Raw genomic sequence first — 27,786 nt, 5'->3', positions numbered from 1 at the left:
GGCATGCATTTCCTCATCCAGAGATTATGACGCTCAATCAGACTCTGGGCAGATTATGTCTGACCAAAACAGACTCCACCGGAGGGGGGGATTAACAAATATTTCCAGATTGTTTTCACTCAACACAACTATCAGCTTTGTCCTGAATGGAGAACTCCTGGCATCAAATGGCCCACAGATGTAAAAGCTATGGTTTTAGTAGACAAATCTGCCCCACAAATCCTCTTAGATCCTTTCATTTCAATATGTTTGCTAGATTTGATAGTAATTGGCTTTGGTTTTACTAATCCAAAAACTGTCAGAAGGAAGTTTCTAGTACTCAATTATAAGCATTAAAATATTGTCTCTTTGGTGCGTAATTAGAAATCAGCTTTTTGTCATAAACACTAATCCTAGTGACAGGATTAACTGATAGGAATGAATGATATATGGGTTGGATTTGTGCTTGTGCTGACCCGTTCGTCTGCGTTTACCACCATCTTCAGTACTGTAGTATATAGTTAATGTAATCGCATTAAAAACTCATTGTAAACTCCTGTAATATAAAAAGGAAATTTTGTTTTAAAACAGCTCATTAAAAGGCAGAAATTCAGTCACTACCTCATGTTCGTGTTCATTGAAATCCAGAGCTTTATAACTTTCCAGCAAAGATTGAGTCTTATTTTAATTAAAGCAATAACAGAACACCATAAAAGTAAGAACTAATGAGTCCATATAGTATAATCCAAGTCTGGGAATGCCCTGAGATCTCCAAATGATTCTTAATTTAGGAGATAGTCAGCACAAATACTCACTGCAGCCTGTGGGTTCAGGTGTTACAGGGTTCTTTACCTGTGAGGTGGGTTAATGATCTTGTAGGTAAAGAACAGACAGCTTCAGTTTGTACTAACGAACTCTGCTTAACTCTGCTTAATCTGATGTAAAATATGTTTGACAAACCATTTAACAGACAGCATGATGACTTTTGTGCTACAAGATAAAATATCTTGAAATTTTCCTTTGCACTTTTGGTCTGACCTACATACTTATAAAAATTTTAATGGTTTAAGGGAACAGACATAGTCTAAGTCTAGTTCACAACTGTCATTAGACTCATTAACCTGAGGTTATTATGCTGAATCTAAGTTAATTATATCACCAGTGCTAAGCAGTGCAGTGAGAGTGTAAGGACTATAGAATGGAGATACAGGCTGGATGATGAGTGACACTGTGAATGTTCATTCCACTTGATTTGCTCTGCACTTCAATTCAGTGATGGTAGTCCTTTCATCCTATTAGCTCCAAATTCCTATAACTGGTTCTATAAATACATGGGCCCCCTTATCAGGGCCGGCCCCTGCTGGGAGGGCATATGGGCTGCTTTGTTGGCAGGAATAGAGTGTGTGTGCAGGGTCCACCAATCCTCGCCCTCGCCTGGGGAGTTAAACAAATTGATTGGCAGGCTAGTGGCAGTCAGTTCCACACACTGTGGTCCCTATTCATCTCAACACAGAGCCCGAAAAACTCTGCCCTGAACTGGCTGAAAAGGCTGAACTAAGGTGGACTTAGAGGAGTGGTGAAAGGGGATTAGCTTATTCTTCAAACATACACTTCCACATTTTGTTGTAACACACAACAGAGTCTCCAACTGACTTCCATTTCAAAGTGGATGTTTGGAATTCAACTGTGTGCATCAGCAGTCAGCAGGAAGATTCGATTTTAGATTTTGTGCATGCTTAAAAAAAAAAGTGAGAACACCAGTATTGTACATGCGAGAAAAATGCCTCCAAAAATGTTTTTGCTTTGTCGTAAGGAATTATTTCAGTATTTGTATGTTGGTATGAAAATTATTATGGCATCTAGCATCATATGTTATAATGTCTTTTTTTTTTTTTTCATTATAAAGCTGGAGCTGATGAGAAAAGAACTACATGCAAACTGTTGAAGGAAACTGTATAATGGGTGTTCAAACGTTTTCTTAATTAAACAAGTAATTTGCTGCAGTGTGGGTAAGAAAGAAAGAAGTCCAGAATGCAACTCCTGCTTGGACTTCAGCTTTCTTCTTCTGGCTAATCTCATTTTCCAACTGTCTTGTTGTGTTTTCTGTCTCCTTCATGTCTTTGCACAAACCTGTCTTCACCACAACATGCTGGAAGGAGGCAGTACAGTAATTACTGCCATTACTGCCATGCTCCAAAAATTAAAAAAAGAAATTCCAACAGACCAACACTTTGACTAGAGCACAAACAATCCTGACGAAAAGTCAGAAATAATTGCTCTCATTTGCTGATGGTTAATGGCTCAATGCCCACACAGATTAAACAGGCTAGCAATTAGCCAGGGCCGATCATCAGCAAGACACCACCACATGCACATCAAGTACAACAGGCCAACTAAGCAGAGCATATACTGTATAACAAACACCCGCACGCACACACGCACGCACGCACACACACGCACGCACACACACACGCACACAGTAATCCCGTTATTTCTTTTCTCAGTGCTGTTTATGATGTCACGCTGCTACATGCAGTTAGAATTCACATAACTTGGCCACATCAAGCATGACTTCTGACACTAACTGAATTGATTTTTTTCCTCCCCACCTTTTTATTTCCTTTCTTTGTGACTAAGTGTCCGTTTGCCAGCCTTAGTGAAAGTGGGTGTTATGGAGGCCTTTGTCTCCGCTGCATTGAAAGGCTTCTGGACTCCTTCCTGAGGCAGCAGAAAGGCTTCCTTTCAGTTTGGTGAACATTTCTTTTGCTCAAATATGATGCAAAAACAGTTTGGATGTCTTTCAGAGTGAAAAGAAACAAAGAGATGGTGGTAGAAGCCCCATTTACACAATGTTTTGAAGATGAGACGGGTGCGCTTTTATTCTGTTGGATTCTCTGTGAAAACAATGATGGTGTAACAGAGATCCGATGGTTCGTCCCGTGTGGAGGTAGTGGACATAGTAACAGAACCAGATTACACATCCGATAGGGCTCAGGTGTTTGGACATAACATATTGAGGTAACTCAAAGGGGAAAAAAATCTGCCAAAAAGATCTCCAGGTAAGGAATACAGATCCTCAGGTGGAAAGTTTATATTATCTGATTAAAGTCTTTATTAAGCACTGCATGAATACATATTTTTGAGAAATGTTGACGAGAAATTTTGGAGAGAAATTTTGGGGAAAAGTTGGAAAGTTGTCTGATTTAAGTTACCATATTGAGGGGTGTGATGCCATCTTGATGACTTTAACTCAAATATAGTTGAACCCTTTCCTTACTTACGCTGCCTGCAGGTGTAATAATGCCTGGTTAACAAGATGGTGCATGTAGTCAAAAGATAATTCAACTTTTGCCCGTTCGAGCCATAGCAAGTCATACAGGAAGTTCCCAGCTTATGAACACAATGAGTTCCGATATTACAACACTTCAACATAAAACTATGAACTTAAATTAAATATTTTAAACCACTCAGCAGTATTTGGACTTCAACTCTTCACAGGCTTTAAGTCTTCACAGAAGTCCTCTTCTTGGTAATTCTGATCAGGTGAATTATCAGCTGTTTATGTCATGCATGATAACGCGTGGTACACAGTATCTACTACACACTCTATATTGAAATTTGAGAGTTATCTGGGAGGAGATGTGGGGGTTTCATACTGCCCAAAGTAGGCATTGTTTGCCTTTCTGCTCTACAACATGTATATTCACACATTAAAATGTGAAGAGAGAAGCTGCAAATTGCAAACACCCTGTAGTGTTTGGCAACACTTGTATATTTGGCCAATGTCCGTCAAAGTGTGGGAGATCGCTGAGAGAAGACAAACAGCATACAGGTGGATTCACAGCTTTCAAGGGCTTCTTTATCTAGCACAAATGTTTGACTGCCATTCAGCCTGCTTATGTAACTTGGCCAGCCACCTTGAGGGCTCCAGTAGAAATGTTAACAAGACCAATATACACCATATCTGTGTGATTGATGAGCTGCTCACACCAGGGACAGTCATTGCCCCCGGGGATGAAAATTACATTTGTAGTTAGTTATAAAGCTGTTATGAACTTTTTTTTAAAAGCAAAGTCATCACGCAATTTTACATCAGTTTGTTCAAGAAATATATGATTTTATTTTGGTTTGACTTGGCTGGATTACATATTATCCCAATTTTTATATATTATGTATTTTTGGAAGAATTTTACGAAATGTTTTACAAAAATGACAAATACATGTTTCAGGATGAGCTTTACACACAGAACAAATATGGGATTGGGGTGTTGCTGGTGGAAGTGGTAGTGGTGGTATAACAGGTGTCTACCACTTTTGCAAGAAAATTAGGATATTTAAAAAACTTGAAACGCAATATTTAATTAAAAATAATACAAAAATTACACATAGAAAACTTCCATGCAAGCTCATTTAGATGCAGAGGTAGAGTGAAAGGTGTCCTCTGATCTGAAGAGTAAAAATTAAAAATATTTTAGAAACTGAGGCTAATGCATCCTCAGGACTATAGGGGTGAAGGACTACTGTGCATGCAGGGCATCAGAGGTCATGGGTGACCTTCACTTTAGTGGAGGCTTCATTTAATCGTGAACCATGCATCTTTTTCAAGGAAGGCCTTCCTTACTTCAGTAACACAAGGAAATCATATTCTGAACATATTATAACAGCATGGTCTAATTGAATGCTATCCAGACTAATCACCCACTGGAAATGTTTAGAACATTATGAAACATAGAAATAAAGCAAAGGAGACCCAGAACTCTGGAGCAGCTGAAATTCTTCAGCAGAAAGACTTAAAAATGACAACATTTGTTCTCCTCAGTTCCAAAATGCTTCCAGAATGTAAACCTCACCCTGTCCCAACATTTTAGATGTTTACTCACTGGTGTCAAACTCTAAATGAGAATATCAATTTCAAGAACCATAAAATGATGGTGCTGTAGGTAACACTGTCACCTCACAGCAAGTAGGTTCTGCGTTCGAGTCCTGATCTGTGCCTTTCTGATCTGTGTATGTTCTCCCCATGTCTGTGTGTGTTCTGTCTGGATCCTCTGGTTTCTCCCCCACCTTCAAAAACATGCAGTTTGTGTGGATTGGTCAGTTCCAAATTGCCCACAGGATGAGTTTGTGTGTGTGTGTGTGTGTGTGTGAGTGGTTGTTTGTCTTTCGTGTGGTTCTACGATTCGCCGGCAATGTGTCCGGAGCGTCTCCCTGCTTCGTGGCCATAGTCTGCTGGGATAGGCACCAGTGACCCCCGCGACCCCGCAGAAGCAGTATTAAACGCTGGATGTATGGAATAAATTTTTTGAGGCTGGGTATCACTGTAAATCTAGATAACAAAACGGAAACACCAAATGGTAGATGAGATCAGACTTTTCAAAGGCAACAGAGGCAGTTAATGATTGACACGCTTGCACTCGGAGCTGTTTGAAACACACGGCGAACGGTGTGAAGATAGAAACCTTTATGATGTGTTCTTTTCTTGTAGATTCCTGGCAAGCTAACAGCAAATACTGATAAGGGTTTAGAAGTATCCTGGCATTCTGCCACATCCCTGACACATCCCACATCCCTACCGCTTCAGGAGTTGTTGTTGTTGTTGTTGTTGTTTGGCTTGCTCAACATTTTTTCATTAAAAAACGATGAAAAAAATGTTTATTTAAGAAGAAGATGTAAGAATAATGGCTATTAGATAGCTGTTTGGTTTTGATCTGGATATGACGTTGCATTGAAAATGGGTTTGTAAACTGTAGAGGGATTGCCTTGGGTTTTTCTTCACATGCTCCTGTAATGACTGTCATATTTGTGTCTTGCATTTTCATGTCCCCCCATTACATCCCCCATGTCTCACCATCAATTCATCGATGCACCTCCACCTCCTTTTCTCAGGTGTCACAGAGAAGAAAAAAAGGACCGACTGCTAAATAGTGGTAAATTCTGTTAAACACCTACTGTTGATTAACAACTAGAAAGTTACAATTATTCACTTAGAAGTTACCAGCTATTGTTAACTTTGTTTTTAAAAAAGAAAAAGAAAAAAAGAAGGAGCATGATTAAACTTTGTAAAGAGGAAATCAAATAACAGACATTTGGTTTTTGCTGACAGATTCAAACATTCTGTTCAATATTGTTTTTGAAGAAAGATAAATTTGTTTCAGCTTCCATGTTTTCAAGGGAGTGTCAGGATCCTGTTGTTACTTGTTCAGTGGTGAAATAAACTGAGACAAAAGTTTGCTGAATATAATTAAATATAATTTATATTACAGTTAACCAAATGGAAATTGCACGTCCATTTTGTCTATTGTTCTGACTTCTGACTTAGAGGATTACTTTAGATTTAAGTCCTATATTCATTTTGCTGAAAGATTATAGCCTGGATGGTCTGATCCTAAATGAATTGCTAACACATCTTGGGTACCTTCACACTTGTTTAGAGTAGCTAATTTTAACTAGATCAGTGATGGTTAAACCAGTTCTGAAATGGGCCCAAAAAACGTGTGGTGTTAGCTGATCACTTATGGCCATTTTGACAGGAAGGTTAAAGTCTGTCCCTCTCAGACTCGATCAACAACGCTTAGAAGCCTCTGATCACAGCATCAGTGCTATCAGACAGAGAAAACAGACATGGGTGGCACGCATATAGCTCCTGCGTCTATTGATTTTTAGTTAATGTATTACAGCCGGTTCAGAACAGGGTCAACAATGAAGTGCATTCATCAGACTGTCCAAACCAACACTTATTGCAAACGTTAGGATCGTGGATTTATGCTGGAGAATCTTACACCACAGCAAAATCCCACAAAAATGAGCAAAGCAAAGAGCTTAGCTTAAAACAAACATCAAGAATTCAACACAAGATAAACAACACATTACTTTTATTTAAACTTTTTTTTGACTGATTAATAATTGAAGACAAGATAAAATGGTGCCACATCCAACAATAAAACATTGTGTGATATATTTAGAAGAGCTGATGCTTTACTCAAAAAATATTGAGTTGTCTAATAAAATAAATCTTTACAGCAATTTAATTCATACATATCTAATATAATATCGCTTTTAAAATAGTCCATGTAAGAGGGTATAAGAGACACAAAGCTGCTTGATTTGACAACAGTATTGACTGAATCACACACGTAAAAAATTGCTCCAGTAAGAAGTTCCCAGATGAATTACATAGGATGAAAGATGCAGAAGCTCACTCATGGACCACATCCACTTTAGGCCATACTTGTGTGCATTTGAATGGGGTGTTCATTGTGAGCAGGATATCCCAAGACTGCAGTGAAAACAAGAATCAATTGACTTTTACAATTTTAAGTAACAGATTATTTATAAATTATGTATTATTCATCTTAAACTGTGGGAATTAAAGTTACCAGTTCAGCTCACTTATTGTAGAGTGTTTTATTAGATGAAAAAGCATATTTGAAGGTTTGGAGACGTCTTTGGGAGGTTTGGAGACGTCTTTCTTGTCCTTTGAATCGCTTCAGGAGCAAACCGTCATTCCGTGAGTGACGCGGTAATGAGAAGCTCAGCGAGCAGCTAAGCAGGCAGGTGAAGTTGTCTGTCGTCTATTATCAGTGACAAACACCTACACATTCACTGTCCGGCCCAAACACACAAAGCACATCAGAAGTTGGAGGAGCAGGAGGCCTGGCTCTGTTTCTGAGGCTTTCAGTCTGACAGGCGTGTCTCAGGCCGACCAGAACACAGTGACAGAAAAACACCCACTAACACTCGAAACCATGTCTAATGTGACAGCCAGGGCTGCTATTCATTCATTCTATCACACACACACACTCACACACACACACACACACACTCACACACACACACACACACACACACACTGCACAGAGAGAGAGGCACTGAAAGCCTTTTTAGCACGTGCTTTCAATCCGTTTGATAATGTGAGAAGGGGGATGGGAATTCCTCCCACATCACAGCCTTTCTATCGGGAATAGAGTCGAGAAATTTGGGTTGCAGTTTGCTACCTGATGTAGCGATCACTGTGGGACTGATGGCATCAGCTGCATGTGTCAGATAGGGAATGGCTGCAGCAGAAACCAGGGTGTTTATAAGGCCTCATGTGGGATTTTATTGCGTAAACCAAGTTTACACAATAAATAGGGTTCTTCTCTCAGTATTTTAGGAATCAAATTGGTCCATTGGTTCACTTCATTTTTTAATGGTTCAGAACGACAGGAAGTTGTGGCAGGTTAGTGTTACCAACAAAAAAGGAAGAGGAAAACCAAAAGTAGGAGTTTAACAAGAGTACTGTACCTGACAGGAGGGGTTTAACTCCTATATGGTACGATGGGGAAATGAAATGAAACTGGAAAAATGAAGAATAAAAATGCTGAAACCACATTATAAATTCACGGGATGATAGACCTGTATAGTGTGTAAACGTGAGTCATGCCATCAATAAAAGTGGTTTATAAGATAGTTTCCCTTTCTTGAACGACTTGGACAGAATCTGTAAGTACAGTGAGACCGAGTCCACCGAGATGATGAAGGCAGGATGTAGGTATGTCGTATAGAGTTCTGTAGTGTGCTTAAAAAACTGTCATTTCAAACCAAATAACTTCAGCAAATAATGTATTTAACAAAAACCTGAACCTGGGCTTGGAGCTTGGTGTAGATGTTCAGACGTGAAGGCACATAAAACGGTTCAAGCATCCATTCCAACTTTCCAAAAGTGATACTTTTCTCTACTAAAATGAGGCTTATTGCATTTTTGGTTGTGCTATCTAACACACATTTTCCATGTCTCTGGAGAATCCACTCAAGTCTACACTGTCCACTGTTACAGAGGTTTTTTGCACAGCATGTGCAGACATTGAGTATGCAGATTAATGTGAGTAACCATATCTTAGCTCAGAAAAGAAAAATGTTGAAAGTCCAAAACATTTAATTGAATAGAAAGCACCCTAGGACAATAGTGGGGAGAAAATGTGTGTTTTACTGACCCTTAAATGGCTTTTTTTTTAAAAGTAGAATTGCTGGAACTGAAGGTTCGACACCTGATGGTGTGACAGTGTGCCGGCTGCCCTAGCATCCTGTTTTATTGGTCATTACGCTCCGTCCATGTGACTGCAGTCGTATTGAAGTAAATCAGATGTTCCGGGGTTGACCTCTACTCCCCCGACCTTCACCTACTTCCCTGGCCACAAGCTTTAAATCAGCCATTCACAATGCTGGCCGAAGGTCCTGAAGAAAGGCCAGCACCCGTTCACAATGCGGGACCAGGGTGCTATGAGAAACAACTCTGGTCTGGTCGGCTCAGGCTCTTTGTAGGAGCTGTAGCTAACGGATCATCAAGTACCAAAAACACAAATACTGCCTTTCAATGGGAACAACTTGAGAGAAAAACACACAATGGATTTGAAGAAACACGTAAAGCAATGCCCCTTCAATAACAATAGAGACCTAACATCTTGTTAGAGGTCTTTCCCTGGTCACACATGATCTTTTCAGTTGTGCTGGAACACAGTGATCATTAGGATTGCCTTAACATAACACTTGTGTTCATTGGTTTTTGAGTGGCTGGAGAGATTAGAACTCAAACTGCTGCAGAGTTCCATGATTACGGGTTACAAATATTAGTTTTAGCTCCTGTTACAGAGGGTTCTTTCCTGTCGACTCATTAAAGAACCATTGCACCATTACTAATCTCCATTTTTAAAAACATGCACGAACAACAGAGATAATTTGCTGTATTTTTTAAACTTCCTCGGAAAACAACCGCTCACTTTTTACAGCAATATTGATTGTAGATGCACACAAACAGAATGAAGTGCTTTAGTTGTGGTTCACAACAGTGTAGCCCCCCCCCCCCCAAACCCCCACTACCCTCACCACCCCCAGGGCTCCTTCTGAGGCCCCATCTTATATGACAATAGCATAATCTGCTCAAATGAATCATCTGGCTTCTGTGCATCTGATAGCTCCGTCTTTAGAATGCTTCCGTATTGACAGAGGAGGGGATGGGAGTGGAGCGGCTCAACCCTTCTGGATTTATCTGTGCTGGTCATGTAAACTAAGCTCATTAGGCCCACAGACCAATTATCACTGAGTCAATATGAAGCCTTGCAGATTATTGCAGTTCCTCGTCAGGAGCTTAGCGCGGCCCTGACCTTCACCTCTTTTTCACTCAATCACAACCCTAAGAAAAACAATTCCAGGTGTCAGTGGAGAGAATCAGAAGAGACGATCTAGACTGGAGACATGATTTTTGTTTTTTGTGAGTGTGTCAATGAATCTATCAATGAGTTTTCATTAGAAACTTCTGACTGATTAAACGCAGAACACTGATGGAATATGTCCCAATTGGATAATGTAAGAATAAAAAACCTGTGACAACATTTGCAATTTCCCACATGCATTAGTTTCTGCATTGCAGCCCTGAAAAATGAATTATCTTTTTTGCTGAACAATAAATGATTTATTTTTCAGGTAATGTCAATCACTTTGTAGAAAACATAAATGTATTTGAAGCAATTTGCTGCATTGCTGAAATGTTTTTCTTAGCGTTGTAATTTAGGGACTCAAGTAAAGTACAAAAGTCTTATTTTATGTTAGACTACTGATTACCAATTAAATAATGGTTTCATCAGTAAGCTTTATAATTTAACTTTGGATGACTTTGCCTTCATTGGTGACTCTGTTTTATCTGTTGAGCTTCCCAGCATTTTCAAATTATTTGTTCAATTAAGAAATTATTTATTTCATGTTAATATTTGATTATTTGTGTAACTATCGCAAACCTGTTCATTAATTTATAATTTTATGTTCAGATGAAACAAAGAAAAATGCTTTTGTGTTGGTTTTTTCAAAATTGAAAATATGAGATTAGTGAATTTTATTTTGTTGTTATTATTGTTTTATGATGAATATAAAGAACGTCTGTCTCCACATTCACACACACACTGACTGAATGATCTTTAACTCGACATAACCAACCAACTATCATTCTATATGTGTTCATATGTGTGTTCAGTCCACTCAGCGCTGGGTGTCATGTCCGTGCAGAAATCAAAGGGCTGACAGGGAACGTGCTAGAGGCCACACACCCTTGACCTTCAGCTGCTTCCAACCTTAAAAATGCAAAGTGACCAAATGGGTCAGCTATACACCCTCCTCCACCATATTCACCACCACCAGCTTTGGCTACCCTCATATTAAACACACACACACAATCAGTCACCCAACATGACCCAACCATGTGTTTTCAGGCCACTTCTAGCCATGTCCCAACCTTTTCTACACCACTCGGTTCCTCTCGCCTCATAGATCTCTGCTGACACATCAGTAATTGAGCTGGGATAGATAAGGGTCGGTGGACGGAGCCCCCAGGTCCTGACACCACTGAATATGTGAGTGCAAACAATGCATGTCACCACATTAGGCCGAAGCTATGCCTCATCTTCACATGTGAAGAGCTTACAAACCTCTCTGATATCTGCCGATATCTGATTGGTTTCTGTCATAAAAATACACAAATAATGTGTCAAGAGATGAAAAGGACAGGGAAATACAAAATTCTGATGCTAAAAAATTCTATTCATTCTTGTTTTATTAAAGGTGTTTAGAATTGAAAGTTACACAGAATCAATAAATTTTTTTAACACTTAATTTTAATTTTTGTGACAAAAACAAAAAACTTGAAGATAGTGAATTGCTTTGATTATAAAATGTACAAAAAAAAAGATTTTGGTGTTTTGTCTTTGTCGTGTTATATCAGAGACTACACGTGTCTGCGTGACTCACTTTGAGTCTGCACTGCAGATGTTATCATTCAGTAGGCAAACTAGCTAATGCTAATGTTTATTGACTGTGTTTGCTTCACAAATATTTGGATTTGAGAAATGAACTCTTTAAGCTCCAGACACACAAAACTGTCATTAATGGAGTAGATGTGACAAAAACTGACTCACATGATCTGTTTCACAACCAAAACCCACAACAAAGATATCCACATTCAACAACCACGTCTGAGCAATCCCTGTTTAAGGGAACGTCCCCCGTAATACAGGCAGGTGGGGCTCGTCCCTTCAGACGTAAGAAAAGGAAACCAACTATGTGTGTGTCTGTGTGTGGTGGAGAAAGCCAGTGAACCCATGTACACATGGGAAGAACATGCAAACCCTGCACAAAAATTCCCAGGAGGATTTAAACCTCTGCTCCACTGAGCTGCTAATAAATCAATACTTCAATAAAAAATTAAAGCATTGACCATAACTGTGTCTGTGTGCCTATGAGAACCAGGCTGACTTTTATACTTCTTTATGACATCCCTCCCAATCATCAGCAGGACATTTTGAACTGATCATTCAATTTGAATAACTTTTAATCCTTAAGTTCTGTTGAGAGTATTTCACATAAATTCCTTTTCAGTATTACAATAATTTTTAACATGATTTGATGACTGATACATGTTAGAGCTGTTTGCCATTTTTTTCCCCATAATGCTTTGATAAACATTCATAAAATTGATTTAATGTACATATATTGACGTTGAATTTTTGATGCACATTTCATCTGCATTGAGATTTTGGTTAGAAATTTACAAAGACAGCAGATCACAGAGGAGAACTGCCTATACCATTACATTTTTCTCATAGTTTTCATTATTAAAAATAGGGGAAAACATCACCTAACAATGAATTACTTGATGTTGACAATATACTCATATTGCCCAAAGTAACAGCAAAAAATATTTGCTAAATCCATCCTCTCTAATGCCAGCATTGCTTGCTGCACTATGAAGGGCTTTGTAATCTGATATTGGTGTTAATCACTGGTGTTATCTGGATTATCTGATAGAATCCCTGATAAGCTGATTTATCAGTTAAGAAAATAATAACTTGTTGAAGCTGACTTCTAACCAAAGCTTGTTCTCTCCACGGTATGAACATGCTTTCCCATCATTTCAATCCAGTGAGGCTAAAAAAAAAAAAAAAATCTGTTAGAATAAAGAGAGAGAGAGAGAGAACACGTTGTTAGCAGAACATACAAGCGTGATAAATTTCTGTTCGTCTTTTGTCAGTGAATACGTCTGGGCCCATATGCTCAACTACAAAGCTACGTGAAAGCAGCATTTAAAAAGCCAGGCCTACCACATTAAAGCCTATAACAATCTGTGTTCATGGTAAGTTATCACTCTCAATTAATCACCTCCCACAATGGGATTTCTGATGTGTTCAAGCCCCCTGAAAGCTGCAGGTCAAGCTGAGGGCAGACTGACTTTCAGTTTCCTATTCTCTATCCCCTCACTCCTCTTTCACTTTACATCTCAGCCCCTGCCAACTGAAGAGGCTTTACATTTTTCTTAATCCTCTCTCTCTGAAAGAGTCCAGCATCATACACCAAAACAAACACAGAGATAAATGTAGGTGGGAAGATGTGGGCTTTAATGAGAACCCAGGGCCTCTGTAGACTGGATGACTGTCTGGCTGGGAGCCTTTCTGCCTGATTAAAACCTCTCCCTGGTCATTCTACTGGGGTTGTGTTAGCCTATGAATGGTATTGTATTGTTAGGGCTTTCCCCATTCCTGCACTGCTGAATGGGTTTAACCACTGGTTTAGATTCAGTTACACGGTTTTGGTTGAAAGTATCTCCCTCCCACTGCTTTGGACTCCATGGTCCCCTCGGTTGACCTGTTTAGAATCCGCTGTGGAAATGTCATGTCGCTCCTCCCATGGGCCGGACCGACATTAACTTTGATAGGTAACAAAAAAATGACTTGGGATGGGATTAGATCGATTTGAATCACAATGAGCTGCCAGTCTGGTGGAACGTAAATGTCTGGTACTGAGAACTTGGAGTGGCCGATGCAAGGATTGGATGGTGATGAGATTAGCATTGATGAGATATTTAATATCACTTAGACCAGTTTACTTAAGGCACGGACATGAAATGCTGAAACCTTAATCTAAAGCTCTGCAGTATCTGCCATGGCTCCCTCTGGTTAGAGACTTTTGATGTGTGAGAATCTGCTGCTAGTACGTGTTGGATTGTCTCAGGGGCGTCTTTGCACAGCCTGTAGCTTGGATCCCACTGGCTGCTGTGGCCCCCTGTCTCTGTAGACCTGGTGTTAGGACCCATTCATGATCACAGCTTCTGTGCTGTCCTGAAGGCCATTATTATAGTGCAGTTGATATGACTTCTTCACATTTGCTACCTCCTCCATCTATCCCGTGGAGGATCTTCCACAATGCACAATCACTCTGTCTTTCACTGCTCTCTTAGCACCCATAAAAGAAGCCATCTTCCTGATGTACTCCTGGACCTCATTTATTTCATCCTGGGCTCCTGCTATGACACTCATTATTTCATTTTTGCAAATCTATGCATGGAAAACCACCAAGAACATGAGGTAGTAAGGATAGGTAAGAAGTGATGCAAACCTGTCCTTATATTTAGTCTAGTTTAGGAGAAGCAACTCTGTATTGTCTTACATGTTGAACGGGTCGGGTTGATCATAAATGTAGTTTGGGTAGCACTCAAAGAATAAAAAGATATGACCAACCCATCTGTTGTCATTGTGCTATTTGTCATTTCATTGACCTACAACATAGCCAGTCTGAGATTTCATCTTTTGTAACACGAGTCAGCACATTTGTGCAGTCGACTGGGGTCAAGGCTGCAATGGGTTAATTTCAGAGTTAGCGTTCCAATTTATATCTACTAATGAAAGTGTATAAAAATAAGCAGATCTGGAAAAAAAACAAACAAAAAAACAAAACTTACCACCTCCTATGGAAGGAAAGCAGCAATCTTTTTTCACAATATCATATTCATCGTTTGGAGTGAGTGGCTCCACCATTAAGCACAAGAGGTCCTTCAAGGATGGAGAGGTGATCAAAGAGGCGTTAGTCAAAGCAGGTGACTCTTGGTTTCAGGACACACTCAAACTAGCATATTTTTCAATCTTTAAAAATCATCTCACAGAGTCAAACACAAAAATTCCCTTAAGCGTTGCGATCGGTCTCCTGGTGTGCAGGAATAGGACAAGCTTAAAATCAATTAGCTGTTCTCTCGTCATGAAGATGTCAATTAAGTTGACCCCTAGCTGGGGTATGACTCTTTCTCTGCAACAATTGCCCTTCTCTCCTGCTTATTACATTACTCACAACTGATAATTTAATGAGAACATTTTATTTGACATTTATACCACTAATGCTTTCTTATTCCTACAAACATGACGGTGTCTGAACAAATTTGGCACCCATGTGATTTTTGACCTGTGGATTCTAATGTGGAGAGGCACCGTTTTATTTGCACTGCAAACTTGCATGAACAACTTTGTTGTGTTTAATTTCTAAATAATTTTGTATTCTTCTTTGAGATGGTAATGACAGTTTGTTGCCAATGCTGCTGCTATGAAGGAGACCTAATGATATCTAGAATGAGAATCAGAGTCACTATACAGTCTTGTTAAGAGACCTTTGCAAAATTAATTTCTCTGCTTTTGCTCTTTACAGGTAGGTGCTTGTTTGAAATTAATTTCTTCTGTTTTATTTTATAAACTGTACACAGCATTTCTGTCAAATTCCAAAGAAAAAATATTGTCATTTATTTTTGAAAATAAAAAAAAATGAAAAAACATGCAGTTTTCAGACCAGAATTAATGCAAAGAAAACAAGTTTAAAATAATTTTAGACAAAACATTACTAATATTTTAACTTGAGTCCATAAATTTCTATTTGGTGGAATAACCCTGATTTTCAGTCACATGCATCTTGCCATGCTCTCCACCTGTTTAGCACTGTTTCTCCATGCTGTTTAGTGAATTCATGCATCTCCTGACACACACATTCGGGCAATTTATTTGTGCTTTATAATCTGAGACCATCCAACCATCCATTTTCCTCTTCATTATATTCCAGAGGTTTTCAGTGGGGTTAAGGTTGGGCTGTCCAGGACAAGGTCTTGACCTGCTGGTCCTTTATCAAACCTTGAAAACCCTTGCTATGTGGCATGGAGCATTTTCTTGCAAAAAAAACATTGTCAGAAGGGTAGGACACAAGTTTTCCGTCCGGATAACCTAACATGAAGGTTGGTTTATGCATCTTTCACAAGGAAAAATTGAAAAAAGTTCTAGCGGGCCTCTCCAAGTCTCCCTCTGACCATTACATGACCTGGTGTAGAGCAAATCTGAAAACTGGATGACGTTAGTCCAGTCATCTCAAGTCCAGTCTTCATGGTCAAACCTCAACCTAGCTCTTCCTTGCTTCTCATTGGGGGGGGGGGGCTTTTTAGAACTTCGGTGCTGCTCTTAAAGACAGGACTGAAGTTGTGCAAAGCTATATGGAACCCATTCTCTTTTCTTTTTATCTCTTTTGGTGTGGTTAATAGTTTTTTTTTATTATTCAAATGACTTTTGAGGTACTGCTAGCACTGTGTTTGAATGATAATAATGTTTACAGCAGTCCTACACATCACACACTTCATGTCTGAGACCTCAACAAAGAATCATAAAATTAATAAAATTAAATTCTAACAAAACTGAAGTCTTTGTATTCAGCCCCAAAATTGTTAGGGATGTGGTGTCTAGTGATGAAATCACCTTGGATGGTGTTAGAACATCAGGTCAGTACTTTGTGTGTAGTCATGGACATTACTGAGAAATGTCTGATCACAGTATGATACTGAAATAAGAAAGACGGTGTATACAGTATATTCCTTAATCTGAATCATCTTAGGGTGGCCACTGAGAACCAGGACTTACAACATTCAGACAACAGTTTGACAGCTGAGGAATGGTTGCAGAAAAAGTTGCCATTCAAACAGCTTCCCACACCAATTTCCTCCTCTGTTTCCTGGTCTGGTGTCCAGTGAGGCTGCTACCCAGCCACTCATTCGCTCACCTATTGCCATTTCTAGAGCGAGTTTACTGCTGACTTGGTCACCTTTAGATCTTCCTCTGGCCATCTTTGCCTGAATATGCACCCCTATGTTCCCTATGGAAGCATATTCAGGCGAAGTTGCACCCATAGATACACAAGACTCATTAACCAGAAGACAACTGATGACCAAGGATTGCAATTTTATATTTTATTCTACATATCAATTTAAACAGGCAAAATGTTAAAGTATGCACTCTTGTTACCAGTGCCAAAGTATGTAAGGTATATGCATTATTATGCTTACAACGTTTTTTAAAAAACATGCTTGAAGGCTAAAAGAGAGCAGATGTGTTACAGGTTGGTTTAGGTTCAGGACCAACTGGGCAACCGAGACAAACACAGGGTTAAAGTTCTAAGGTAGACAAAGAGTCACAGGTTTGGTGGCAAGAGCGGTGGAGGAGTCAGAGCACGCAAAAGTCTAGACCCACAGGAAACACTGCACACACTGCAGGGAAAGTAAAGAATTACATAGAAAATCTGTCTTCATCTCTTCACTAAACAAACTCTGTACAAAAGTTTTTAGACATTCTAACAACAGGTGAACAAGCAAAGGAACAAATGGTTGAAAAAAATTTAATACTTTTGGTGGAGATAAAAAAAATAAAAATAAAAATAATAATAATAATAATAATAATAATAATAATAATAATAATAATAATGTTATACTCAGGTTTTACCGAAGTCTTTGCGCTCTCCAATGCTTCCCTTACACATCAGTGAGTCTCCATGGTTACTGACTTTTGATATATATTACACCCTGTTGAAACATCTCAGGAGGGTTTCCACTTCATGTCCGCCTCTTCTTTCACAGCTATACTGAATTGGTCTGCAAGAATAAAACATATAGTGTCAGCATTGAGGCTTCCTGCTAAAGTAATTACCTTCATTGGAAAGTAGATAAATAGCTGCGGCTGGTTGTGGAGGACTTCCTGCCGAGTTGAACCAGTCTTGGGTTAATCATGGTCCCTCTGAGGCTGGACATTCTCCCAGTCAGAACTGGCTAAGAGCCACTGGAACCTCCACGGTCACCAGGGAGCCGCAGCAGGGATGAACATCTGATTGGTTAGGCTGGTGTTTCTAACCAAATGATAGGAGTAAGATGGAAACAGCACAGAGAAAACAGTGAAAAAGAACAAATAGACTACAACCACTGACCCTTTTTACACAGATGTCCATAGATGAAGTCAACTTCATGCACTGAATGTCATAAGACTCCACTGTCAACCACAACACACCCACCCCTGACCCCTCCAGTCCCACCGGTCAGTGTCACCATGAATACTGAATAATTTTCTATGAATATTTAATAATTCTACAAGAAAGTATACTTTTAAATCTACAGCACTTAATAATATTTACATCTATTTTTATTATTTTTATTTTGAAAATTTTCATCATGTTGCTTGTTCATTTTATATATTCCGTTTGCATTTCAGATTGCTCTTATTCATCCACTGTTTTTATTTTTTTACATTGTATTCCGTAGCCTTCAGGGTTTTATATTTAATTGCTCTTTTATTCTTTATTATGGTCTGCTTTTATCATACAGTGTATCGCTGTATATTAAATATTTGCATTCATTAGTTTGCTTTAAAAACTGTCATATTTATTGATTATTATTCTTGTTACGTTTAAATCCATAAGTAAATTTCATTTTTACACATACAATCAGAGCTGACTCCTGTAGTTCTCTCCGGGTGTCAAGTTTTTGCTGCCGATAAATTTACTGCGAGAAAGTTGGAATAAAATCATTATTCTGAATTCAGCGTCCCATATATGTACCGTCTTATATCTGGATCGTTTTTTTTTTTCTTCACTTTTATAATGTGACAAAGTTAGATGCTTTTTAAAAACCATAAACTGTGTGTCTGCTGCATGCGAGCTTTTGTTTTTGATTGATTTGACGTGCGCATAATGCTGACTTTTCCGTCCCATCGGCTGACTGAAACGGCCTTTTTGTGCCACTTGACTCCCTCGCACACACACAGCTGCATTTGTTTTGCAAATCCATCCCTGCTGCGCCGCGTTCAGACGAGGAAAAGAGAGCAGTCGGACATCAGTGAAGTTCAAGCGAGGGAACAAGCGGAGAGGCTGTACCATAGCAGCCGCTTTTGTCGATATCAAAACGGAGAGCTGGTGAAAAATGATGCATGCTTTTACACCTCTGAATCCTGGCAACTGACTTGGAATGGGCTTTGGGTGGGGGGAATAAAACTTAAAAAAAAAAAAAAAAAAAAAAAAGTCTATCCCTCCCCAGAAGGCGAACAAAAGAGCTCCGATCTGAACGGGTTGAGTGTCCTCTAGCGCACGACGGGGATCAGCGGCACAGAATGTAGGAGATGGATGGAGACGCACACGTACAAACGGGCCGTGACTGGAATTAGCATATTTGTAATTTATCACTTTTTTGTCGAGTTATTCAAGCATGTTTCAAGAGTGCTTAAAAAAAAAACCCCTCCAAAATGGATCATTTGTCAACGCCTACAGGTTTCTCCCAGAGGTAGAGCCTTCCTGACCGAATCCAACAGTTCATAAATTACTGGAAAAAGCCTGTGATGGTTTCCGACCCCCCCCCCCCCTGAAATACGCACTGGTTACCTTCTTATTTAGAATATATTTATTGCCTTTTGTCTTCCTCAGCCCGGCCTGCTTCATTTCCATATTTTTTCAAAAGAGGGCTTCCTCGTGAATAGACTGTAATATTTCATGATGGGGCACGCAAAAGCTGTGCTCAATGCCTCTCATATCCACCCTGCTTTCAGCCACAACAAAGATCATAGCAAGACGTCTTTATGGCTAATTCAGTCAAAGGCGCTTTCCCAATTTTCTGGCGCGTAGGTCAGCCTGCCGTGTTCCATCCACCAGGGGGGTTTTCAGAGGTCGGAGGCGGCCAACTGGCTGCGTCACAAGACTCCCCACACAAACACACGTTATAAATGGTGTGAGCGTTCACTTATTTCTAATGTCACATGGGTTTATGCTGGATCCGGGAAGAACATGTTTCACTGAAAATTGTTAAATTTAATAAATTAAACTTTAATAGTTACTGTAGCCCTTCTGAAAAAGACATCAAATTATTAAAGTAATATTGACTTGCTGTAAATGCTCTCTGTCGACAGTTGTGTTTTGTGGTTAAAGTGGGCCCACGTGGTTCTGTTGAATGTGTTCTATCGGTGACTGACCAAAAAAGAGAACTGATCAGTTTCCTGTTACTCAATGAAAAATTTTCTACAAGAATGCGAAATGTTTGACAAGACAGGTAATTCTTTACGTGAAACACTTTAAATGACATCTGGTGTTCATGCGTTTACTATACTGTTGGGATCATTTACAGTTCTTAATTCCTCTCATTGTCTGAATTAGTCACATCCTGCAAATGAACCTGAAGTCAGTGTTCTCTGCAGATATTAATGATAAAATTGGCTAAGATATGACAATATAACACGAATTGATAGAATCAAATTATAGCGTGGATCATTTTATGGTAAATATAATGCAGTAAAACTATTGTAACAATAATGTTTCACGCTATGACAAGAAAAGAGGGACTTCCTGATATATAAAAAAAATATGTCTATAATCACGTCATAACGCTGTGTGTGTGTGTGTGTGTGTGTGTGTGTGTTTAGGTGTGCGCGCGCGCGTGTGTGTGTGTGCGTGTGTGTGTGTGGCGGGGAGCGGCAATACACTTGTAGATTCAGAGGAGGAGGCGCAGGCGAGGTGGAAACAAAACCAGACGAGATGCAACTTGAGCAGCAAGCGGTAAACTAGTTTTACGCATGAATTCTCCTCAGGAAGCTCCTGACTCCTATGAGGAATGTATACATATACACATATAATCTTTATACCCCGAGATTGTTTCATTACCTCCTCTCTAACAGACACACACATACATAAATATACACCCAAAATAAACAAAACAATAACGAGCGCGCACACACACACACACAGATACTTGCGCGCGCACACACACACACACACAAAGTATGACAAATGGGCTGTAAAATAATAAAAACAAACGGACACGCAAACAAATAACGAGAGTATATTCCCAGTCGTTCTATCATCTTAGCAGAGTTCCATATTTGCACGTTTTTTTCTCGCCGCAGCCTCACGACATCCGAGCGTCGCCATGCGTCATAACAAACCATTTGGATCAACGCAATAACGCAACTTATCTGTATGCGTCGTCAATAGTTTCCTTAAAATACAAACAGCGTGTCTGGTAAAGAATTGAAATCCACTTTTTTCCCCACTCATACAGCTGTCTCAGCCCACTTTCCTCCTCTCAACGGGAAAATCTGTTCGTGCGCCCGGAGCCACTTGTTGCCGGCGCATAAAGTTGGAGCTATTGAGAAGTTGGTTATCCCGGGAAGAACAGAAGTTAGTATCTTAAGGGTTTCGTGGGGACAAAAGACCAGCGCCTTAGCACCATATGCTTAATGGCGACAGCCGTCTAGTCTTTATTAAAGGCAAAAAGTGCTCCTTTAAAAGTCGGAAAGGTTCCTTTATTTGAGTTAGATGGAGCACTTGCGCACAAAACCAGAAGCGCGCATTGCCATTGACTCGCCTCCTTTCTCTTTCTTTCAGCAGTCTGAAGCGGCCACCGTCATCGCCCGTTTCTCTCCAACATAAGCTTTTCATCACCCTTCTTTGTTCTCGGTGAAAGTAATGCTTCGAATCAAAGAGATGACAATATTTTCCATCAGCTTGGAGACCCTGGACAAGAGCCCTCGAGCTCTGGCAAAAATCAGGGCCGGTTATTCATCCTGTCACTCCGCACCTGTGGTCCCGCATTCAAAGTATACAAACCTGTCCCTATTAACATTAATTATTCACAAACAACACAAAGGCTGAAATAGAGCAGGTTGAAGTCTGTTTATGGCTCCTAAATGTTTTATTCCTCTGAAGATGTGCCCGAAGCTTTTTTCTCTCCCCCGCTACCAACCGAGTGCTCGTCTCTCTTTCAGCCTTGAGTGGTCCTACAGTTTGGATTTTACAATCGTAGCATCTGCTTAATCTTACATCTAAAATATGACACAAAACGTAGCTAATAGAGGATTTTATTGAAACCTGGTAATGAGTGATCAGCACGAGAAACAATGATGGAGAATGGTGAGAGCGGTGTAGTTCAGGGGCGCGGGCACAGTTTGCTTTATCGTAGCAGAAAAAACGACAGGTGATGGCAAGAAAACCGCCGTTCCAAGAAAGAGAATCCACGAAACCCTCCTCTTTTCTATCCTAAAAAAAAGAAGAGAGACATAAATTCAATTGGCCTATCAAGACGCAGCGGTTAATTGGCTTGAGGCGCACAAAACCAACGCAGGGATATTTTTAGCCTGACTGTCCCGAGCAGCTTCACATAATTGAAAATGTGTTTTATTATTGCAAAACGTCATGCTTTACTGTTGCCATATTGTGTCTTCCACAAAGGCTAATGGAACATTAAAGACGTAGAAAACGGTGCCAACCCGTCTCGAAGACACTGCGAGGGCCCCTTTCTTTGCTTGCTTTTAGGCAGCTGCTGTCCAGGGACTCGGGCGCATGAGGTCATGAAAAGAGACAAAGTTTGAACAACCAGGTGCATCCCCAGAGAACGACGGAGTGTTCCATGGTGACACGGGAGCGCCCATAAAGATGTCATTTAGTCTGTTAAGTCATGTCTGGAGAACGGGAGCGCAGACGCCTCCTCTCCCTGCCCTGATTCCTCCAGCAGATTCCACCCAGCAGACACCTGTTGGTTGTCAGCGGTTCCCACATTAACCAATCAGGGCTCGACGATATATGGTTGATTAAAAACCTCATGCATTTCCTGGGAATGATAGGTAGGCTACTATTAATCACCGCAGGGGTGAAATAATTTGCAAAGCAACCCGATTTGCGGCTTTACGGCGTCTCTCTCCCTGCGCAGGCGCGGCGGATTTGATCGCATCAGCAGCCCCCTCCTGCTCCCCCATCAGTGTCTCTGTTCAAACATGCAAACCCTCACCGACATCATGTTTAGCCACGTTTTAGACATTCGCCCTACACTTCTTTTTAAATCGTTCTTGCATGCAAACCGTCCAGTATTCACAGCTTCTGGTGCGTAAAAGTGCCGATCGCTGTCAAATCCTGTTACCAAGACGTGAAGTGACGTTTAAGAGAATAAAGGACACAAATGTCTGCACAAGACATTTGTGTCTTTGTTTGCAATTTTTATAGTTAATACGGAACACCTTGCAGGACATATCCACCAACACACTTGTGAAGCCTCTTATAACATGCAATACGGATCCATCAGTGAAAACTCTATAACATTTAATGTATGGTTTTTAAAGTGTAATGAAATAGATATAACGCGTTTTAGACAAGTACGTAAACATTTTTGTGGTAGAGAATACAAAATATAACGTTTTTAGCATGTTGTACTTGATTAACATTCCGTTAAGGTTGATGGAATGCAAAAAAAGAGTCATTTGTCATTTGTTGAGCTCCAGTTTTGGAATGACTAATGAATTCATCAAACCTGTGCTCCAGGACTGCTCACCGACTAAAGTTCAGCTGTGACATCACTGTGAAATTACACCCTCCGTGGGCCATTCATCTTTCCCCGTGTCATCAATTCTGTCTGTTTACAGCGCGTCTCAACGAAAAAAAAATAAAATGCAAATTAGATCCACATGGACCTCAATGGAAAACACACGCCTGGAGACTCACCTCTGAGAGAGATGAGCATCGTTAATGTGTCAGAAAGTGTGACGAGTCAAATTCCGTAGTGGTTATAACGCACGTTATGCGCGTCTGTAAATTAAGTTGTAAGTAAGTTCCTGCATGAAATCAAATCAACCACCAAATCCACCAGACATCAGCAAATAGTACACGCGAATTAATCAACGCTTTTTCACAGACAAACAATCTTTGATTTTTCAAAATTATGGTCACGATGTTCCTGCTGTTATACTAATATCAAATTAAGTTTTAATCTATTTAAAATAGTCAGTTAGTTTTGCTAAAAACATGTTTTTGAGTGTTTTTACTGACTGAAATGTGAAGTCTGGATTGTTCTTCCAGAAATCATACATTCAGCCATACAATACAGTATATTAAACGCAGCAGAGCTGTTAACATGAACACAGGAAGGAGCCTTTTTCAACCAAGTTACGGCTTGGCATGGAACTCTAATGTCCAGGCCGGTTGGGGACAAATGAAATAAAACCTGTCACGCAGTAAAACGGTCTTGCCTGTCCTTTAATGCCTTGCCAAGCCTGAGCTGGAGTGACAAGATAGCTTGGGAGCGTTTCAGCCAGTCCCTTCCGCTTGGATGCGACCGCACCAAAGGTTATAGAGAGGCGCACTGAGCGTCGCGCACTAAAAAACTGCACAAAAGCGCGAAGGTGCGAGAAACTACAATGCTACCACTGTTTTAACCCACGGCTCTGCTGCCGCACAATCAGAGTGGAACCGACCCTCCTGCCAAAGAGAGCGACTCACTAACATTTGACTTTCTAATGGCTCTAATAGGATTACATGCTCCTGTCGCGCTGGTAATGAGCGGTGAATCACCGAGAGAGAGAGGAGAGAGAGAGAGAGAGAGAGAGAGAGAGAGAGAGAGAGAGAGAGGGAGAGGGAGAGAGGGAGACAGAGGTCTCATCATATAAGTAATCCAAATTTCTAGTGATTTTAAATTTCTATAAATCCAGAACTTCTCTGAACGTGAAACAGAACCGTGATCTGACCCACCTCCATGCAGGATTTCAATCCAACCATTCGATCCGTCTCCTTCCAGAGCGATTCTCCTCTGTTCTGTTCCGAGCTCTGGGGATGGCATGGGTTCATATATGCGGCTGAGTCTCGGTGATGTGGGGGCGGCCACAGAGGAGGCCGTGGGGGCAATGATGGAGGGATGCCGCTACCACGGGAAAATCTGTCCCAGCAGCACCTGGCAGCATTCAACAGCCTCACGCCACTCTGTTGCGGCCCTGCTGTGGGGATACAGTGTTCCGTCATTTGCATGGCATTAGCATATTTTTTGACACAGTATTGTTTTATATTAGTTCGATCACCTGTTAAATTCTACTTCGGAATGGTTACAATAATTTGACACATTTGCATATTTATTCCATATAGACTGGCATATATACTCTTTAACCTTATACTTCAGAATATTATCTTATTACATTTATTTTGTAATATTCTCTACATACTCCGAATATTTGAATATGTATTTATTCTTGTAAATTATTATACACTTTACTTTTTATTTGAACTTTGGTTGCATGCCAAAACTATGTACTGTACTGTACTTGCAGGACAGTGACAATAAATGCAAATGTAATGTAACGTAATGCAATACATGTAGCTTTCATTTATTGGTGCACCGTTTTCATTAGATTGAAACCCAATCTGGTTTGGATCTGATCATGTAGAGATTAATATTTCATGAAGGCCCATCGATCGGTTTTACATTATATATATATATGAAAGATAATGTCAGTTTAACAAAATGCTTTAGGAGTGAAATTAACTTCAGCTTTATGTTCGTTCTCTGAAATTACTTTCTGGAATAAATACTTCTGGAACAAATCGTTTCCTCGACTGGAATCTCACTGGCCTTATTATCACCCTCCCTCACATTTATTTTCCATTAATTTTCTTTCCATCAATATAAATAAATGAGGTAAATAGGAATAATGACAGCAGCAGAACTGTCCTGCTCACAGTGTTCTGTCCTGTTCAGCATTCCTTCAAATACAACAGTTTTCTTTCCGATGTGTTCAACAGAAATATTGATGAGAACCTGTTTCATTCATCTTAAGGTGAATAATATACCTAAACACGCTGGTTGTTATTATTAATGCGGTAAGATTCATGTTCATGAGCCAAGAATGAACTGGGAAGCATGAATAATATCGAAATTATTTACAGGTTAGGCTTTTTGATCACGAAGTGCTTTTATTTTCACAGGAAATATAAATATTAACCATCGTACAATATATTCTTTGTCATTCATTACAATTAAATTAATACATATATTACCGCTCGTAAAAAAATAAATACATGATTGCCAGTTGCCTGAATTACTCAAATGAAATTATCAACGTGATAAAACTATTTACAATATTGAATACAATATGGGAATCTGTACAGTATGAGCTCACATGGTGTTCACAGTTTTACAATGCGCTCACACTGAGCGAGAATAGAGGAATAACTTCACATTAATCCCAGAGGACAAGTTTTGTTCAGACCACAAGGCCGAACGGGGGTTCGTTCTCAATGTCAGTCAGGCTGCCTTTGATTTGCAGTTTTCGGGGGTCTTCTGGGGTCCACACCTTTGCGGTTCGGATGATATTCTGCTCCCGGAGCTGCTTTTCATCCGACCAGGACAGGGAGTGACCAGCCAGCGGCGGCAGGCCGTAGTCCGGGTCGCTGGGGGAGGGAGACCCTGATGGGGTGAGAAGAGAGGAATTAGAACTTTTTTTATTGATTCCTTTTTTAATTTTAGGAGTTCACCAGTTCTATCACATAATTCTTTCCTAACAATAAATACTTAAACTGTATTATTCTCATCATGAGATCATCTTAAAGCGGACCTACTTGTTCCTCTGTGACAGATGATGATCTTCTTGGGTTGTGCGTGGGTCTCACTGCTGGGGTTCCTGATGGGCAGGTCGGACTGCACGAGTTCGGCCAGGAAGTTGATGTATCCGATGGCCAGCCGGAGCGTGTCCACTTTGGACAGTCTTTTCTCGTAGGGTAGGGTCGGGATGTGGGAGCGGAGCCCCTCGAACGCGTCGTTGATGGATTGCATCCTCCGCCGCTCCCTGACGTTGGCCGCCTGCCTCAGCTGCTGCATCTCCATCTCGGATCTCATCCTCCTCCGGCGCTTCAGGAACGGCTCGCCGCTTTGTGGGGACAGTTCTGGGGTGCTGTCCGCGCATCCGTACGAGAAGCCGGATGACATGGAGGAAAAAGACAAGTTGCCAATGTCGCAATCCCCATCGTTCAGAGCTGCCCTACTGTCCCCGTCTTTGCCGTAATAGTCTTGGAAATGACTGGTGAGGAAGTCGACGTCGTCATCCAAAAATTCATCAGCGTCCAAGTGTCCGTCTCTCGAGGATTGGTCGGTGAAAAACTCGTCATCGTCAAAATACGGAGGAGAAGAGAACGAGTCGAGTCCGGAGAAAGGATCCAGCACACTGTTCATGTCTGCCCACCTGTTGCTGGCTCAACAATGACACTTTGTTCTCTTATGAACTCGCTGCTTTTTGTGAGCGCATCACCGAACACACGGTCGTTTCTGCCGAAGAACCGGCACGCGAGACTTCTTTATAGCGACATCCGTAGTCGCGTGGCGTTGACCAGGGTCACCGACCAATCACAGCTCGGTCCGCGAGGCGCACCTCGAGATAACCCCCCTAGAGATCCACGCCTCCTCCTCCACACGCTGCGCTGCGGTCCTCCACCTCCACCCGCAGTTCAGTATGAAGGAACACCTGTCTGTCTGTCTGTCTGTCTGTCTGTCTGTCTGTCTGTCTGTCTGTCTGTCTGTCTGTCTGTCTGTCTGTCTGTCTGTCTGTCTGTCTGTCTGTCTGTCTGTCTGTCTGTCTCTCTCTCTCTCTCTCTCTCTCTCTCTCTCTCTCTCTCTCTCTCTCTCTCTCTATCTATCTATCTATCTATCTATCTATCTATCTATCTATCTATCTATCTATCTATCTATCTATCTATCTATCTATCTATCTATCTATCTATCTATCTATCTGTCCAATGTCATTATAGTCGTCGGCTTTAAATATATATGTAGATTAAAACACGTCGATAGTAAAACAAATAGGAAAAAAAAAAATCGATAACGTCAAAAACAATCTGATGAAAATGAAAATGACAAGTTATTAATTAAAACATCAACATCGA

General features: G+C 40.4%; 1 protein-coding gene and 1 long non-coding RNA gene across 2 annotated transcripts; both read right to left on the bottom strand.

Moving 5' to 3' along the window:
- Positions 1-17,091: 17,091 nt before the first annotated feature.
- LOC137612874 (uncharacterized) lies at positions 17,092-24,669 on the bottom strand. The gene is made up of 3 exons (XR_011038881.1): positions 24,613-24,669; positions 17,571-17,970; positions 17,092-17,338 (listed from the first exon to the last, which is right to left on the bottom strand). It is a non-coding gene; the product is annotated as an uncharacterized lncRNA (long non-coding RNA).
- Positions 24,670-26,041: 1,372 nt separating this feature from the next.
- On the bottom strand, positions 26,042-27,151 carry ptf1a (pancreas associated transcription factor 1a). Its single transcript, XM_068341508.1, has 2 exons — positions 26,470-27,151; positions 26,042-26,317 (listed from the first exon to the last, which is right to left on the bottom strand). Exons 1-2 carry the CDS (start codon positions 27,077-27,079, stop codon positions 26,115-26,117), a joined length of 813 nt encoding a protein of 270 aa, XP_068197609.1. The 5' UTR covers positions 27,080-27,151; the 3' UTR covers positions 26,042-26,114.
- Positions 27,152-27,786: the final 635 nt, after the last annotated feature.

The sequence above is a fragment of the Antennarius striatus genome, chromosome 18, assembly GCF_040054535.1.
Source record: "Antennarius striatus isolate MH-2024 chromosome 18, ASM4005453v1, whole genome shotgun sequence".
Lineage (NCBI taxonomy): Eukaryota > Metazoa > Chordata > Actinopteri > Lophiiformes > Antennariidae > Antennarius > Antennarius striatus.
This window is presented reverse-complemented; position numbering and strand designations above follow the sequence as displayed.

Excerpts from the sequence above, each read along its gene's own strand:
- ptf1a (XM_068341508.1), bottom strand. The coding sequence starts at position 27,079 with ATGAACAGTGTGCTGGATCCTTTCTCCGGACTCGACTCGTTCTCTTCT. Across the intron at positions 26,318-26,469 it reads CATCTGTCACAGAGGAACAA|GGTCTCCCTCCCCCAGCGAC; the intron begins GTAGGTCCGCTT and ends TCACCCCATCAG.